Source organism: Carcharhinus amblyrhynchos, chromosome 7 (genome assembly GCF_965287045.1).
Source record: "Carcharhinus amblyrhynchos chromosome 7, sCarAmb.v2.hapA, whole genome shotgun sequence".
Taxonomy (NCBI): Eukaryota; Metazoa; Chordata; class Chondrichthyes; order Carcharhiniformes; family Carcharhinidae; genus Carcharhinus; species Carcharhinus amblyrhynchos.
The window spans coordinates 35,683,956-35,701,531 of record NC_137330.1 but is presented as its reverse complement, the minus strand read 5'-3'; the positions used below and the strand labels follow the sequence as shown (position 1 = coordinate 35,701,531).

At 39.2% G+C, this 17,576-nt stretch overlaps 1 protein-coding gene across 1 annotated transcript in view; it reads right to left on the bottom strand.

The window, feature by feature from the left end:
* The window catches only part of asap2a (ArfGAP with SH3 domain, ankyrin repeat and PH domain 2a), a 182,039-nt gene that overhangs the window by 52,225 nt on the left and 112,238 nt on the right, over nt 1-17,576 (bottom strand). Inside the window, exons 6-10 of the mRNA XM_080192131.1 lie at nt 16,160-16,289; nt 13,670-13,755; nt 13,407-13,482; nt 4,850-4,936; nt 587-690 (exon numbers count right to left, since the gene is read on the bottom strand). Of these exons, the coding sequence (XP_080048257.1) occupies nt 587-690; nt 4,850-4,936; nt 13,407-13,482; nt 13,670-13,755; nt 16,160-16,289 (483 nt within the window). The remainder of the gene's footprint in view (nt 1-586; nt 691-4,849; nt 4,937-13,406; nt 13,483-13,669; nt 13,756-16,159; nt 16,290-17,576) is intronic.

Genomic DNA, 17,576 nt, shown 5'->3' with positions numbered 1-17,576 from the left:
TGGAAAAAAAATACATTAATATTAAAATTTGCACATATTGCATTTAACCCACAATCTCTATGATATTGGGAATGTAAATTGTTCTTAACTGAGAATAATTTTGAAAATCTATATTTGAAACCATTAAATTGCAGTTTCAAATCCATAGAATCCCTACAGTACAGGAGGCAGCCATTTGGCCCTGAATCTGCACTGACCACAATTCCACCCAGGCCCTATTCTCATAACTCCTTATATTTACTCTGCTAATCCCCCAACACTAGGGTTACTGTAGCATGGCCAATCAACCTAACCCACAAATCTTTAGAGCACTTGGAGGAAACCCACACAGACACAGGGAGAATGTGCAAATTCCACACAGACAGCGACCCGAGGCCAGAATTGAACCTGGGTCCCTGGCATCGTGAGGCAGCAGTGCTAACCACTGTGCTGCCCTAATCTAGTGGAATCACTCCACTGATGTTGATTAGATCAGAAATTTTTTTTTCTGTGACAGCTTTTGAGAATTGGGAGGAATTTCCAACATGGACAGAAAGCTTTCCAGACATTTCTTTAAGTGGTTCAGCATGTTAGGAAAAAAACTTACCCATCACTTTTTTTATAAAGAAATCCACATTTTTCGGTTCCATGTTCTTTGTTTCCCTGAGGCTGATGTAAACTGTATGTTGTGTTCGGACGAATCTGCGAATCCTAAACAAGAGTGTTAGTTTGAATATTTCTCCATATGCAACTCAACCAACCTATCTTCATGAAAGACAGAGCATGAAGGGTTATACCTAAAATGCTAACTTGGTTGCTCTTTGCTGGTGGTGACACATCTTTGCATGTCTCCAGCATTTTGTATTTTTGATAAGAAGGGTAGTACTTCATTATCTACCACTACCTAAGTAAAACCATGTCACTTTCTTCATAAGTTAAAATTTGTTACAAGGTTTATTGATATTTGCAGATGGCCTGCTGGGGTATAGATGGTTTGAATTTATTCCCAAACTGGCTAGTACAGGTTGGAGTGCATCATAGGAGTACTTTCAACACAGGTGAAATTGAATTATCACATTCTACGTAAATTTTAGCCAAGTTGCAAAAAAAAATTGCACGTGATTTTCGACTGAGGCTAACAGGTAACAACTCATAAGGAACTGTGTATAGCTTAAGAAAGAATTACCATGATAGAGGTCTTATATATTGAAGCATTTTTATTTCCTTCTGCTTGAAAAATACTGTTAGGCATGAAAATGATATTCAAAAAATTTTCCTAGTCCATTTCAAGTTTTGATGCATAGTGCTTCTCAAACATCTTGAACAATGTGATGTTTTTAGAACAGTACAAGGGACATAGAGGAATAAGAGCAGACTATTTAGCCCCTCAAACTCCTTCTGCCATTCATAAGATCATGGCTGAGCTGAAATCTAAATCTATATACCTGCCTTTAACCCATATCCCTTGATACTTTTAGTTTACAAAATTGCATAATTCTAAGTTTTAAAATTAATGAACTCAATTGTTATTTGTGGAAGAAAGTTCCAAACTTGCATAATAAAGTGTTTTCTAATTTCACTCTTGAAAGTTCTGGCACTAATTTTTAACATCTCCTCCCCCTCCCCCATCTGTCAACTGACAGAAATAGTTTCTCTGTCTACCTTATCTGTTTCCCTTAATATTTTTGAAAACATCATTCAAATCATTCCCTAATCTTCTAAATCCTAGGAAACACAATGCTAGTTTGTGTAATCTTACCTCAATTTAACCCCCGGAGTCAAGGGATCATTCTTGTAAATCTATCCCTCCTGCGCAGCCAATTTCCAAACCAGGTAAATGACCTTTAGCTAACAGTCTCCTATAAAGGGACTTATCAAATATCTTCTAACTTATCTTCATGTAAGTCACGTTGATAAACATTCCCCTATTTTACTACGATTTTAGTCATCTCAAAGAAATTCAACCAGAATTGCCAAGTATAACCAACTTCTACAAATCCATGCTCTTTCTCTCTGATCAGCTGAAACTTTCCTAAGGTATTCAGTTACCTCAATCTTATAGACTCTGGCAGTTACTAACAACAGACGCAAGAGAATCTAGTCTATAATTTCCTGGTTTTACTTTGTCACCTTTCTTAAATAGCACTGTTGTGGAAATCTTACTTTGATAACCTATCCCATATGCCAGCATATGAAGCATATCACCATCAGCTGCAAATCACAATGGTGGCTTTGATTTGCGTTAACATTTCTGGAAAGTGCTGATTTTGGCTCTACGTATTTTGTTTGCAGAAAAGGATAAGAACGCAAAAGATGAACTGCATCAGCTTCACTTAGAAGAAAACAACCCATGGATTAAAAACTAGATTTAACTGTGTGAATTATTGTAAGGGAAGTGTCAGAAATTAACTCGCAAATGATGTCTGGCATTTGCTTTGTGCATGCCAAATAATTTAAAAATCAAAGCAAAACAATGTATTGGTAAATCTGGGATTAAACAAATTAATGTTTTGATTTCTTTTTGTTTTGCTTCTTTTTGTGGACAATACACCATAAAGTAAATTATATTAGACAGCATAGTAACTTAAAATACAATAAGTATCCTCAGACCAAACTTAAACGATAAACTAACAGGCAACAATTAAGCACCACATAAAATGTAGGAACAACTTACTCTCCTAGACTTTGATCACAAAGGGTAATTGCATTTTGGAAGGAAACAAAATACATAATTTAGTTACAAGAAATGTAACAAATCATACTAAGAATAGGTATAATACATTGCTACCAAGTTTATTAAAGACAGGAAAAAATTTATCATATTGCATCCATATTACCTAATCTCCATGTCTACAGGAACAAGCACCACAAACAGAATACCACAAACATCAGAGGCCTCAGGTATTTGCCACATTGGTTCCAAGAATTACCTAGTTCCCTGTAAATTAAAGTCCCTTGGGATGGCCTATTAAACTATAGAATAATTTGACAAGTTATTATGAAGCTGACCGAATAATGACCTTTACGGGGGTTTTAGATAAATATAAAATAGAAACATATTGAGCATAGGGAAATGGGATTCAGAATAGATAGGTCAAATTGGTATTACTAGTCATGGCACAGATACAACTGGCCAAGTAACTATTTTCTGTTCAAAAATGCTCTGATGCTATTGAAAGCATTGTCTTCTTTCAGTTCTTTGTCAATTAATGTTAGAATTTGTCATGAAGCTATGCCGCTTTATTTTTGAAAATATGATTTTTAACTGATGGTTCAAATTGCAAAATTTCCAGAGACAGAGCAAACTGCTTAAAATGCAAGGCCATATTTCAAGGTGAAGGTGAGAAACAAACAAATCACCCTCAGGGGTGTGTGAAGAGAGACGCATTTCTAATAATCCAGACATCCATCAAAACTCAACCGTCTAAAGAAGAGACCATAAAAATGCAAAGTACTGGATATTGAAACAACGGCTCACAGGCAGATATACACAGAACGTCTCGGAGGTACACAACAGATGAAGAGTTTCAAGGCAAGGTTGCCCAGTCATTAGGAGATTGCAAGTGACAGGCAATCTCAATGAAATCTTCAGCAGAAGAAACAGGCTGAAAGCTACTCTCTCGCGCTCTCTCTTGGAATAAGTCAGTCACCCAGTTCAAGAAGCCAACTCTACCAGAAACCGAACAGCGAATCAAGACCTTTTAATAGTTGCAACATTTTTATATACAAGAAATCAGCTAATCCAAATTGGCTGCAGCATTTAAAAATTCACACGTCAAGGGCAATCAAAGGACACTCAAACATATATTCTTTTACCTTTTTTTTTTAAATTGGACTCTAACACCCCAAAAGTTGCATCTTTATTATTTTTCTTGCATTTAGTGGTAAATAAATTTGCTCTTTAACTCCAGAAAACCTTAGTTGATTAGCTCCAATTTGCTCACAGCTCAAATAGTTAACTACATTCTGACTTGGAAAAGGCAAATCGTTGAGTAAAAGAAATTTAAACATTTGACGTGGCCAACCGAGGAGGTTTAATGTGGGGGGCGGGGCGGCGTCATTTCACCCCTTTCCATCTGGTCGTAACAAATTCTACTTGCAAGCTACAAAGCTCATGGTGCTGTAAACATTTGCAATCTTAATAAGAGAAGCAAGCAGCTAATAATTCAGCAGGAAAAAGCTAAACCCCATCAAATCCAGGCAGTGGGTCCAAGAAAAGCACACTTAGTGCTGTAAAATGAAAGTGTTTATATATAATTAATGCTGCTAAAGGGAAATTTTCCTATTAATATTTTCTCTGATGAATTTCTCTTGAATTTTATCACACTGTGGGAAGCAGCTGAGATTGAACAAGTTCCTACGGTGTTTGAGGAATGCATGATAAAGCACATTCTAAAACTTTTGAAATATACTATATTAATTCAATTCAATCAAAAATAGTCACATTTTCCTTCATTTCTCCCTCAATCAATCCTAACTGTTAGAAATCAAACCCACTTTCCACCCCACAAATTATAACATAGAGGTACATAAAGATGGCAATAAAGAAAACACTTGGGGCAGTTTTAGTCACCACAGAGTTCTTTCAATAAAATGGAATTGTCATATTGTTGTAGCTTTATTATCACAGCGCTCAAATATGCATTCAATTTGAATCTGAATGCTTTAAAAATAACTACTGTAATTGAAGAACCCCAGTTTTTTAAATTGTAATATTTGCTATGTCTTGCCTTCAGTAAGTATATAGACATGCTTTTTCTTTTAACAAACGACAATAATATGAATAATAATTTGTACAATAAACAAAAAGCAAGTTTGTTAATGATACACAGACATGTACGTGCACTAGAGTACAAAATAAATTGCTCACCTCTTTTTGTTCTACCTGTAGCCCTGCTTTTAATACATCTCGAAGTTGAACCAGCTGTTTTCTTTCCTCATCCTGCACTTGTTTAATCTAGAAATAAAATCTGTGTGGTCACATTTCACATAGCAAAAATAATTCTTCTAGGCCTAAACAGCAGATTAATAAGAGACTATCATACCTGATTTGCTCCATAATTAAAGATCCACTAATAAAATCACACGCTCACAATAAACTTCCAGTTTCATCCAAAGGGTGATAATTACAAAGTAAATTCTCCATATTTATATAAAGTGATTTCAGTCCTGGCACGCACCCCACCTCATCCAACTGGCTGAGGGGAAAATAATTCACAGCAAAATCGATCCCCAGAGTACCCAGTGCAGCAACATCTAACAATTCCATCAATTTTTCTTTTCCATTCCTCATTTAATTAATAATTTAGGCACTGCCCCCTGAATTTCAGCCTCTCTTGAATTTTATGTTTTTAAATCCTTTTGGTACTTCTGGGCTAAACACTCAAGTATTAATTCTGGCATCAATAGATTTCAGGACCAAATAATAAGATACGTTAATGGCAAAAGTGAGATGGCTGCAGGGAAGGCAAGGCCCTACCTACAAGGGCTAGTCCAAATTCCCTGGACTGGAAGCGAACCCTGCATCTTTGTCAAAGGCCCTCACATGAGGACCTGAATTAAGCAATCAGTGATGTGCAAGCCTGATATATGGCATTAGTCTTGGCCAACCATTCTATGCATGAACTTCCAAAAGGTATTTAAAACAGTACTACATAATAGCCTATGGGATTAAAGGATAAGAAATTGGTCAATAGATAGAAAGCACAGTATTGGTGAACAGTTGGATTTTCAGATAGGACAGAAGTACGCAATGGAGTTCCCCAGATGTTGACATTGGGACCATTGCTCTATATCCTTTATATAATCTATGTGAATTTGGGTATACAGGACATAATTTCAAAGTTTGAAACTGACATGAAACTCAAAAGTAGCAAGCAGTTTGCAGAAAAGTAGTACACTTCAGGAGGGCTTAAACAAATGTTGAAATTGGCAGGCATGGCAGATGAAATTTAATGGAGAAGTATGAAGAGATGTACTTTGGTAGGAAGAATGAATAGCAGCAATATAAATTAAATCTTACCATTTTAAATGGGGTTGCAAGAACAGAAAGACCTGGGGGCATACTCATAAAAGCATTTGAAATAGGCATGAGTTGAGAAGAATATTCAAAGGCATACAGGATCCTTGAGTTTATATTTGGAAGCATAGAGTACAAAAGTAAAGAATTTAGTCTAAATCTTTTTAAAATACTGTTTAGACCCCAGCTTTAGTACTGGCCAATTTCAGGCGCTGTATTTCTTTTTAAATGGCAAAGTCTTAAATAGGGCGAAGAGGATTTAGTTATGCAGAGAGATTGGGCTTATGCTCCATATAAAATAAAAGCTTAAAGGAAGATCTGACAAAAGTATCCAAAGTCATGAAAAGTATTAATAATTTTTTCTTATTTACTTTGATTACCGAACTTTCCACCACTAGAAACAAAGGGAGACAGATTTAAGGTGACAAAAAAGTCAAATGTGACATGAAGGAACTCTTTTCCTTTCAAAAAGCAGCGACTTACGATCTAGAACGCACTGCTTAAAAGTGTAATGAAATTTAAAAGTACCATTTTAAATAAAGAAAACGGGATAATTACAAGAAGGGAAAATAATACAGAGCTATGGAAAAAGAAGAGATTAATTGGATAATTCTACCATAGAAGCAATGTAGTCACAATGAACCAAATGTGATGGACCATTCGATAATTCTACAATTATCTGCCTTAGAGATAGTGGCAAGACAATAATTTGAAGATGCTGCTCAATGAGTTATTCAACTAATCAAGATAATGGTGCAACTTAGCGAAGATGAGCTGAATGGCCTCCTCTGCACTGTAACATTCAATGATTAAGTATCTATCACGTAACAACATTTTGAACATTTGCCAGATAGGGGATAATATCATAGGGGACCTATGATATAAGGTACTGTGACAGATCCAAGAACTTAACAATAAAACCAAGCAGGTCTCCAGAAATCCAAGGTGAAGTGGCTTATAAATGGAATCTGGAGGAGTACAACACCAAAAGAATCTGGGATCAGTTCTGGATAACCCTGCAAGATAATATCCAAGGTAGGATAATTCTAAGGGGACAAATAATGGGAAATAGTTCTGGTTAGTTGTATAGTTCTAGTTGGTTAAACTTTAAACTGTGTATGCTCAGGAGTTCTTGAATCCAGTATACACCATAAATCTCTAAATTTGAATAAGTAGAATGTGCCCTTGTGAGAAGAGACTGAATATTGCATACTGGTCAGAAAAAAACAAAGGTGCACCCCCCCCCCAACCTCCAAAGAGATATTTTGAGATTTTCTTGAGGGCTACCATTTGATTTTCAGGGGTTATCTTTTGGTTTCCAGAGGCTCTTTTTCAATCCCACTAACTCCTTTATTAGGTGATGCAGTCACATCATAACAAAGCCTTCTATATTCATGTTGAGGCTTTGTTTTTATGATTTTCTTTATTAGATAGTTAAGAGTTATATAAAAATTGGAATCTATGAAGTAAATGAAGTAAATCGAGTAAAGAGGACTGTAGACAGGGCTTTAAACTAATTGGGGGGGGGAGGGTGTGAGGGTAGGTGACCTTACGAGGTCTAAAGTTAAGGAGAGTGTACATGTAAGGGAAGAGGCCGAGGATGTCCCAATAATAGAGGGAGTAGGGGGCGTGAGTATAGTTGGTGGCGTTGCGGCAAATAGGGTCCAGGTGAAGGCTGGGATGAAAGCACTTTATCTGAATGCACGAAGCATTCGGAATAAAGTGGATGAGCTGATGGCGCAGATCGACACAAATGGATACGATCTGGTTGCCATTACAGAGACGTGGCTGCAGGGTGACAGGGACTGGGAGCTGAATGTACAGGGCTATCAAGTGTTTAGGAAGGATAGACAGGAGGGAAAAGGGGGGGGCGGCGTAGCTCTGCTGATTAAGGATAGCATCACGGTGGTAGCAAGGGATGATATTGGAGCCAAGGAGCAGAGGGTGGAATCGTTGTGGGTGGAGATTAGGAACAGCAAAGGGAGGAAGACGCTGGTGGGTGTCGTCTATAGGCCCCCGAATAATGATCTGGAGATGGGGCGGGCTGTTAACGCGCAAATAAGTGCGGCGTGCAGGAATGGGACGGCCTTAGTTATGGGGGATTTCAATCTGCATATTGATTGGTCGACCCATGTTGGACGTGGGGGGCTCGAGGAAGAGTTCTTGGAATGCTGCCGGGATAGTTTCCTTGAACAGTGTGTGTTGGAGCCGACGAGGGAGCAAGCTATCTTGGATCTGGTGCTATGTAATGAAGCGGGTAGAATTAGGGACCTTGTGGTGAAGGATCCTCTTGGGGAGAGTGATCATTGTATGGTGGAGTTTCTGGTGCAGATGGAGGAGGAGAAAGTGGGTTCCCAGACACGCGTCCTTTGTTTGAATAGAGGGAAATACGGTAGGATGAGAGAAGAATTGGCGAATGTGGACTGGGAGAGCGCGTTGGAGGGAGGGTCTGTTGAGGAGCAGTGGAGGATCTTTAAGGAGATCTTTCTTGGTGCTCAACGGAAATTTATTCCGATGGTCAAAAAGGATAGTAGGAGGAGAGGTAATAAGCCGTGGATAACGAAGGAGGTGAAGGAAAGTGTTAAACTAAAAGCGGAGGAATTTAGAGTAGCTAAGAGTAGTGGGCGAGAAGAGGATTGGGAGAGGTTTAAATGTCAACAAAGATTGACAAAGAAGTTGATAAGGAAGGGTAGGAGAAACTATGAAGCTGGGCTAGCGCTTAATATAAAAAAGGATAGCAAGAGTTTTTATAAATATATAAAAAGGAAGAGGCTGGCTAGGGTGAATGTTGGTCCTTTAGAGGATGAGAAAGGGGACCTAGTGGTAGGGGATGGGGATATGGCTACGGTCTTGAATAACTTTTTTGTTTCTGTCTTCATGGAGGAGGACGTGGTTCTTATGTTCTTTTGTTATTAAAAAAATCTCCCACATTCTGTTTTCCAAGATAAAAATTCCAATCACTTGGCACAAGACAACTCATTGGGAATGAACCTCACATCTGCAATCCTTTTTAATAATTAATTGCAAGCAATTAGCATTCTCCAGCACACATTGGTTTAGTTAATTTTCAGTTTCTTTTGTTTCTTGGCCTTTTAGCTAAGATCAAACATCAGATCAAGCCCAAGATGGGGTGCAAAGCCTCATCTTATCAGCTTGGATCTTGTTGGATTCTGAATTTGATTTTGGAGCAAGCAAGGAATAGATTTGGGTTTGCCCGGTCCATTTCGAGCACTGACTTTGTAACTTTAAGAATGCAGTAAAAAAATGTTAAAAAAACTTCTGTTTAAAGTGAGTACTAACAATCACAACTTCCAACAGTTTGGGGGGGTGATTTTACCATCGTGTTACACCCATTTTTAGGCACGATGTGGTGGTAAAGTTGGGCATAAAGAGCTTAGCTTCACTGGCACCAGTTTTCGCTACCAGTGCCATTCTACGAACGCCAGATTTCCAGCACAGTCAACCTCCTGCCAGAAATGGGCAGGAGGCAGGACAATATATGGAAATGTATTATAATGTTGTTTTACATCTGCTTAGCAAGACCCTCCCCTTATGATCTCGCCAGGAAAAGTTCACACTGGCAAGGAGTAGACATGCTCCCCGCTCCCCATGAAGGGGGAGCAGTCAACTTGGCCTCGCCAGTGGAACCAGAGACCATTGAGGTCACCCGGGGAGGCCGAGGGCAAGGGTCTGGTCTTCTTAGGCAGTGCCACCCTGCCACCAGGGCAATGCCCACCAGCAGTGCTGGGGGCAGGCCCATTGCCACTCTGCAGGGTCTGGTTGGGGGGTGGGGGGGCGGTGCACTAGCAGGGGCCTGACAGCTCTCCTTTTGTCTGACAGACCAATGCTACTGCTAATGTGCATCTGCAGCATCAGAAGCCTGCACATGCACACTCCCTCACTCTGCAGAGTTTCAGGTGCATTAAGTCCCTTCTATAGGCTTCTGTAGTGAGCAACAGGCTTGCTGATACCTTTGCAGGCTGAGTATGTATATGGGGGGGAATGCCCAAAAGACAGATCTGAAAGTCTCCCAGTTTCAAGTCCACACAGCACATAGGAAAAAAAATGATATGGTAAAATCACCTCCTTCAGCTATGCAACAAGAGGTATATACACAAATTAATTCTGCAGCACCAAGTGAGCTATCAAATAATGAATGATTTAATTCACATATGCTTCACATTTGAGATTTTCTTCTCCAAGCTAATGCACTTAATGAAATATAGATTGAACCCTTAGGATAGGAGCACCCTTGTCACACTAAAAGACACATACCACTTTCTAGAATTGGCCAGCCTGCAGGTGCAGCAGGTGGTCAGGAAGGCTAATGGGATGCTGGCCTTCATAGCGAGGGGGATTGAATATAAAAGTGGGGAGGTCTTGCTGCAGCTGTATAGGGCATTGGTGAGGCCGCAGCTGGAGTACTGTGTGCAGTTTTGGTCGCCGCACTTACGCAAGGATATTTTGGCCTTGGAGGGAGTGCAGAGGAGGTTTACTAGGCTGATGCCAGAGTTGAGGGGGTTGAGCTATGAGGAGAGGCTGAATAAACTAGGCTTGTACTCGTTAGAGTTTAGAAGAATGAGGGGAGATCTCATTGAGACATATAAGATGGTGAATGGGATGGATAGGATAGAGGTGGAGAGACTCTTCCCGCTCAGAAAGGACAGTAGGACTAGGGGGCACAGCCTCAAGATAAAGGGGGGGGCGGTTTAGAACGGAGTTGAGGAAGAACTTCTTCACTCAAAGGGTGGTGAATCTCGAATTCTCTGCTCGTTGAAGTGGTGGAGGCTGCCTCGCTAAATATTTTTAAGACGCGGGTTGATGGGTTTTTGATAAGCGAGGTGATTAAGGGTTATGGGGAGAGGGCGGGAATGTGGAACTGAGCCACGACAGATCAGCCATGATCTTATTGAATGGCGGGGCAGGCTCAAAGGGCTAGATGGCCTACTCCTGCTCCTATTTCTTATGTTCTTTTGTTCTTATGCAACACACAATTGGACATTTCATCACACACTACACCCATCCACGTACACTGCAAGTCTGTACACAAATATAGAAACAGTTGAGATATGCGTAAGAAACTTGCCCCAGCCTATGCAAATATTTACATGGCATAGCCAGGGAATCACATGCAATGTTTTCTCCTCCAACTCCTTCACTGTCCTCTAGTATCCCCCAAGGACTTATTCTTGACCCTCTATTTCCCCTCAGCAACATCATACAAAAGCACAGCTTCAGTTTCTAAACATACATTTCTTCTCAGCCTACCACTGTCTCCAAATTGTCTGACTACTTGCCCAGCATCAGATATGTCATCCAATTCAGTCTCCACTATAAACTCCATGACAAATCCCAGCCACTGACCCCATCCTTCCCCATGGCAACTGAACCAGACGTTGTGTCATTTCTAACATGAGATAAACATGAGACCACATACTTGCACCATCACTAAGACAGCCTAGTACAAGACCTATAACATCAACTGACTCCATCCCACCTTTCTTACCACTAGACTTGATTATTCCGTGCACTCCTGACCAGCCTCCCACATTCTACCCTTTGTAACCTTGAGGTTATTCACAACTTTATTGCCAGTGCTGTAAACTTTCACCCATGAACCCATGTTCGTTCACCCTGCTCTAACTCCTAGTTAAGCAATAGCTCAACTTTAAAATTCTCTTGTTTTCAAATCTCTATGTCTCTCCCTATCCCTAAATTCTTCCAGTTGTTCAAGGCTCCAAGACATCTCTGCTAATTTCAACCTCTTAAATAGCTGCAATTTCAACTGCTCCACCATTGGCAGCCATGCCTAGATCTCTGCCCAAATATCTTATCAGCCTTTTGTCTAATTTTGCCTTTTAACACACAAGTGAAATGACTTGAGGCATTTTAGTATGTTAAAGAAACTAAATAATGTAGCTATTGATTCAGTGGCGAGCAAATATCAGGACAGGTAGCCTTGAGCTGACCAAATGGATAAAAATTAAAATTCAATATAATCTGGAAGTTTATTTCCACTTGGCATTTCAGCAGCCTTGGCTCATCAATCTGGCATTGGCTGTCAGTCTTTTCAGGGCCTGGGTAGACAGAGAGACAAATGCAGAGCTGCATCATTATCTCTAAAGACCCCTGCAGCAAAAGCTGCCACATCACAAGACGATAAACCACAGCTGACCTAACTGGAGGCAATCCTACACTGCTTGCCTATGGGAATTTGTGCTATGCATTGTATAACAGACCAATGGTCTTTCATCACCTCTTGCAATATTATCTTCAGCTCAGCAGCCAAAAGGATTTATTTTCCTTTTATTTTAGTTGTTATTTTTCAGTCCCCTTCAGCCTTGGAAATGGTGGTGATGTAATGTGAAGCCATTTGAGAGTAGCCAAAAGTTTTCAGCACTTTTTAAAAAGCATTTGTCATACTTTAATTTTAATTCTCCCCTTTCAAGTACCACATACATGCAACTTTTCACTAATACAATTAGTATGCTTGTGATGCCTGTTCAAATCCCATAGTTGCATCTATGCACAAAGCGAATCTGAAAGAATTGGGGTACAACCAGGACGGTTATTTTGCATGTGATTAAAACTAAACTCCAGGCTTAAACCATGGAAAACATGGCCAAACTTAGCCCTGTTCTGAAATTCACTTAGGCACATTCACAGCAATAACTATTGGGAAATATTCAAGAGGAAATTTCTCCCTTCCCTCTAGTCCACTATAATTGCAAGGTCAATTATAGGAACAAAATCCTGCCTGTTGAGGTAATCAGAAACCAGAAATCTAACCAGAAACCTGTACATCTTGGCTTTAAGTCTTAAGTCTTCACAACAACAAAAATTTGTATTCATACAGCCTTTTTAATGTAATAAAATGTACCACGGCGCTTCACAAGAGCACCATAAAACAAAGTATGACATCAAGCCACATTAGGAAACATTAAGCTAGAAGATCAAAAGCTTAGTCAGAGAGATAAGTTACAGGTCTTGTCTTAAGGGAGGCAAATGAGGTAGAGAGATATTCCAAAGCTTGGGCCTATTCAGTTATGGGCACAGCCAAATGTTTGATCAATTAGAAATTTGTGGCACTCGAAGTTAAGATGGGCAAGGCCATGAAGGGATTTGAACCACAGGTATGAGCATTTTAAAATCAAGATATTTTTTGACAAGAACAAGTGTAGATCAGCCAGCAAAGGGATATTAGGGAAATGGGACTTTCTATGAGTTAAGATGTGGGCAGCAGAGTTTTGGATGACCTCAAGATTAGAGGATAGAATGTGAGGCTCGAGCCAGGAATATATTGAAGTAGCCAAGTCCAGATGTAATGATTACATGAATGAACAAGAGTAATTTGCAAACTTCCTGAAAAGGCAGATACAGTTTTAATCACAGTAATAATTGCACTTACAGCATGCAAATCTGTTGCCAGCTTTTCCATGGAGGGTTTTAAACTTTCTACAGCCTTCAAGCCATCCTGAAAGAAACTGTTACTAAATAGTTAAACTAGAATGCACCATTCATCTTAACTATAAATTATCTGCATAGCAATGTAATAAACTGACTGAGCAGGAGACAGATTTTAGAAGAAAAAGCAACATAAATTCTATTAACAGAATTCAACATGTAATCAAAAAAGTTACATTTTTTGTTAAGAAGAAAGCAAAAACTTACTTGCATTGTGCATGGAAATATTTGATCAGGTTCTGGAGTAAATCAACACCTTTCTTAATCTTGATCTCATTGACTTTAAGCAAATACTGTAGAAAAAATATTTTGAAGTAGAAAATGTATAATGATTCAACAACCATGGAAAAACTTTGCTTAAAGTCAACATTTCCTAATGAGATATTACAAATAATCACATAACCACATGTTGATCAGTCGATTTGCTAAGAAAATGACCCAAAATGTTGCACATTAATACAACTTAGTGTGGATTTACCAGCATTTATAAAGATATGAGTTGTGTGGCTGAAAACCCTTAGTCTTACTCCACTAGAAATACAAGAGAGCAAGTACTCATAACTTTCATTCCTGATTCTGCAGGAACAAAATCCTGGAATTCCCTTCCTAACAGAACCATGGGTATACCTGATGCACTGCAAGTGGTTTAAGAAAATGGCTGACCAACACCTTTTCGTGGTGATCAAGGATGAGCAATAAATACTGGCCTTGCCAGTGACGCTAACATTGCATGAAAGTAGTATCTGAGATCAGAGCAGAGCACAGTCACAATTTATACAATCATGGGTATAACTTGAGCACCCACTGAAGATGGTATCTACAATTGCCATCACTGGACAGACAAATTATTTTTTCATTCAAGGTCAGTCCAATTACCCCTAATTTAAGTGAGCCAGGATATTGGAATTTACAGGGGATCCACATTAGCATCCTCAGGTGGGTTCCGCTGTGTGGCTGTGTCAATCTGTATACTAGGTTCACTCCAGTGTCAGGCTGTTCACGTGGCATAACGATTAGTACTGCTGCCTCTCAGTGCCATGGACCTGGGTTCAATTCTCAGCTTGGGTCACTGTCGGTGCAGAGTCTGCGCATTCTCCCTGCCTGCATGAGTTACTTCTGGGTGCTCTGGTTTCCTCCCACAGTCTGAAAGGCATGCCGGTTAGGTGCATTGGCCACGCTAAATTTTCCCTCAGTATACCCAAACAGGCACCGGAGTGTGGCTGTAACTTCATTGTAGTGTTAATGTAAGCATACTTGTGACACTAATGAATAAATAAACTTTTGATAAGGAGGTGCGAATCAAGAAAATCACAGCAATTCCCATTCCAGGCTACCACAGGAATCTGCAACTGACAGAAATCTGGATGAGAACCTAACATTCTGAGGTCCTAATAGAAAAGAAATTAAAGAACAAAAACGAAAAAAAATAAACTTGCATTTATAAAATGTACTTCAAAAATCTCATGACATTGCACAGCTTTACTCCCAATGAAGTCACCATTGGAATGTAGGAAAGTGGCAGCCAATTCCCTCAACATTCACAGTGAGATAACAACCAAATAATGTGTTTAGTGATGTCTGGAGGATGAAATTGGTCTGAACACCAGTTCTTCTTCAAACTAGAGTCAGGATCTTCTAAGTTCATTTAAGAGGGCGTTGTTTAATGGTCCATCTAAAAGATGGCACCTTCAGTACTATAATACTCCCGAGATTTGTCACCACTGTGATAATGTGAACCTACAGCCTTCTAACCAAGCGGAAAGAATGCTATTGCTAAAGGGCAGCTAATTTAATCCAAATGCTACATTTCTCGGCAGAAGAAAACAGATTTATTTACCTAATTAGTCCTAGGAAGTAAGCAGTGGATTTGGATTTTAAACCTCTGTTTGGGATGAAACTTCTATTACATAAACTACTTTGGACAAACTGTACAGGACTACAATTTACTTTTAGGCTGCATACATATAAGGCATGCAACCAGAAGTTGCATGTAAATAAGCTTCAATTAATCTACAAGATATTACTATCATTTTTATTTTAAAAATCAGCAGCTAATTGTTCAAAATATAAACTGACAGTTTATGATATTTTGGCCCTGGAGGGAGTGCAGAGGAGGTTTACTAGGCTGATACCGGAGTTGAGGGGGTTGAGCTATGAGGAGAGGCTGAATAAACTAGGCTTGTACTCGTTAGAGTTTAGAAGAATGAGGGGAGATCTCATTGAGACGTATAAGATGATGAATGGGATGGATAGGATAGAGGTGGAAAGACTCTTCCCGCTCAAAAAAGACAGTAGGACTAGGGGGCACAGCCTCAAGATAAAGGGGGGGCGGTTCAGAACGGAGTTGAGGAGGAACTTCTTCACTCAAAGGGTGGTGAATCTCTGGAATTCTCTGCCCGTTGAAGTGGTGGAGGCTGCCTCGCTAAATATTTTTAAGAAGCGGGTTGATGGGTTTTTGATAAGAGAGGGGATTAAGGGTTATGGGGAGAGGGCGGGAAAGTGGAACTGAGCCACGACAGATCAGCCATGATCTTATTGAATGGCGGGGCAGGCTCGAAGGGCCAGATGGCCTACTCCTGCTCCTATTTCTTATGTTCTTATGTTCTTATGTTATGATAGAACACAAGTAACCACGCAAATTACAGCCAAATAATTTCCTAATTACATATCTGATTCAATTACTCAGAATTGATTTACCTCACACATTTGTAACTGAAAAAATCTTCGTTCTTTCTCCATTTCTTCAGCAATTTCTGCTCCACTTATTTCTGTACGGATCATACCATGTTGTTTGGCATGTTCTTTTTTCTCCTTTTCAATTTTTGTACTGCAAACAAAACAATATTAATGCAGTCAGATTAAAAATTTAGATTACATTTTTCCAGTTCAACTTTCAAATCCCAAAATCTGGTAAATCCTTAGTTGCAAAGGCAGACATATTACTTGACCCCACTGACTTTGAGATGTTGATTTTAATGTCTAGTGATTCTGAATCCCTAAATGCTTATGATTGTCTATTGCTTTCACTTAAAGTACACATAGCTCTATACATTTTAAACTCCATATACACCACATCCACTTCAATATCTCTGTCCACCATTACATCCACTTCAATATCCCTGTCCACCGTTACCTGTCATTTCCTCAAAGAAATCTACGACACCACGTTTCTCAAACGTAATCTTCCTGTCTGAAATGCTGACTGCTATGAATGATTTTCTATTGCGTGGCCTCTATTGGGCACAGGGGCCTTGAAGTGAAAGCACACTTCTCCCCCTTTATCCAACCACCAGTCTGTCTGGTTTTGCCAGTAGCATCAAGGACAGTTAGTACTGCCCAATTCTAGCAGTCGCAGGAGGATACCGCGAAGTGGCCATTAACTGGTCACCTAAGGCCCTCTAATGCGCACCCATGAGCCAATTTAAGAATAAAAACTTTTTAAAAGAAACACGTGCTAATGAAAAATGTAATTTCACAGAAGACCCAGATAGTTTTCCTTAATGGCCTGCCCAATATTTATTCCTCAATCAAATGAATATAAAAGCTGGCAAGTCATCTACAATAGCAAGAATATTATTTAAAGGCATGATGCTATGAAAAATGAAAGGCCAATTCATCGCAAAATTGCTGCAATATAGCAAAGTTGAAAATGACGGTGGTATGGGACATCTTGCTAGTTATTAAAAAATGGGATTCATCAATTGCTTTTGGGGATCAGCACTATATATACAAAGTTATAAACACATTAAACATGAGTAAACCACTATTTTTTAAACTTGAAACATCAAGTAAATTACAAAATGACTTGAATTGTAAAGCCACAAGCAAACCATGATGAATGCTTTAAAAATAAACATTTGTATTCCTCCATTAGTAACAATACTTAGAATAAATCCTTGCAATGTAATTGTATCCCACTTACGCTAATTCTTAAAATAAAATATTTGAAACTAGTTTAGTTATATTCAAAATTGCCCTTGATCTCACCTTGTCTTTGTGCTTTAAACAAAAATGGGGACCAACTGAGTGATATAAATGCTGTACCAGAGCTAAAGCCTTCACATCCAATGAATCACCCCCAAAAATAAGTCAATGTAAAGTTTGTTAAAATATT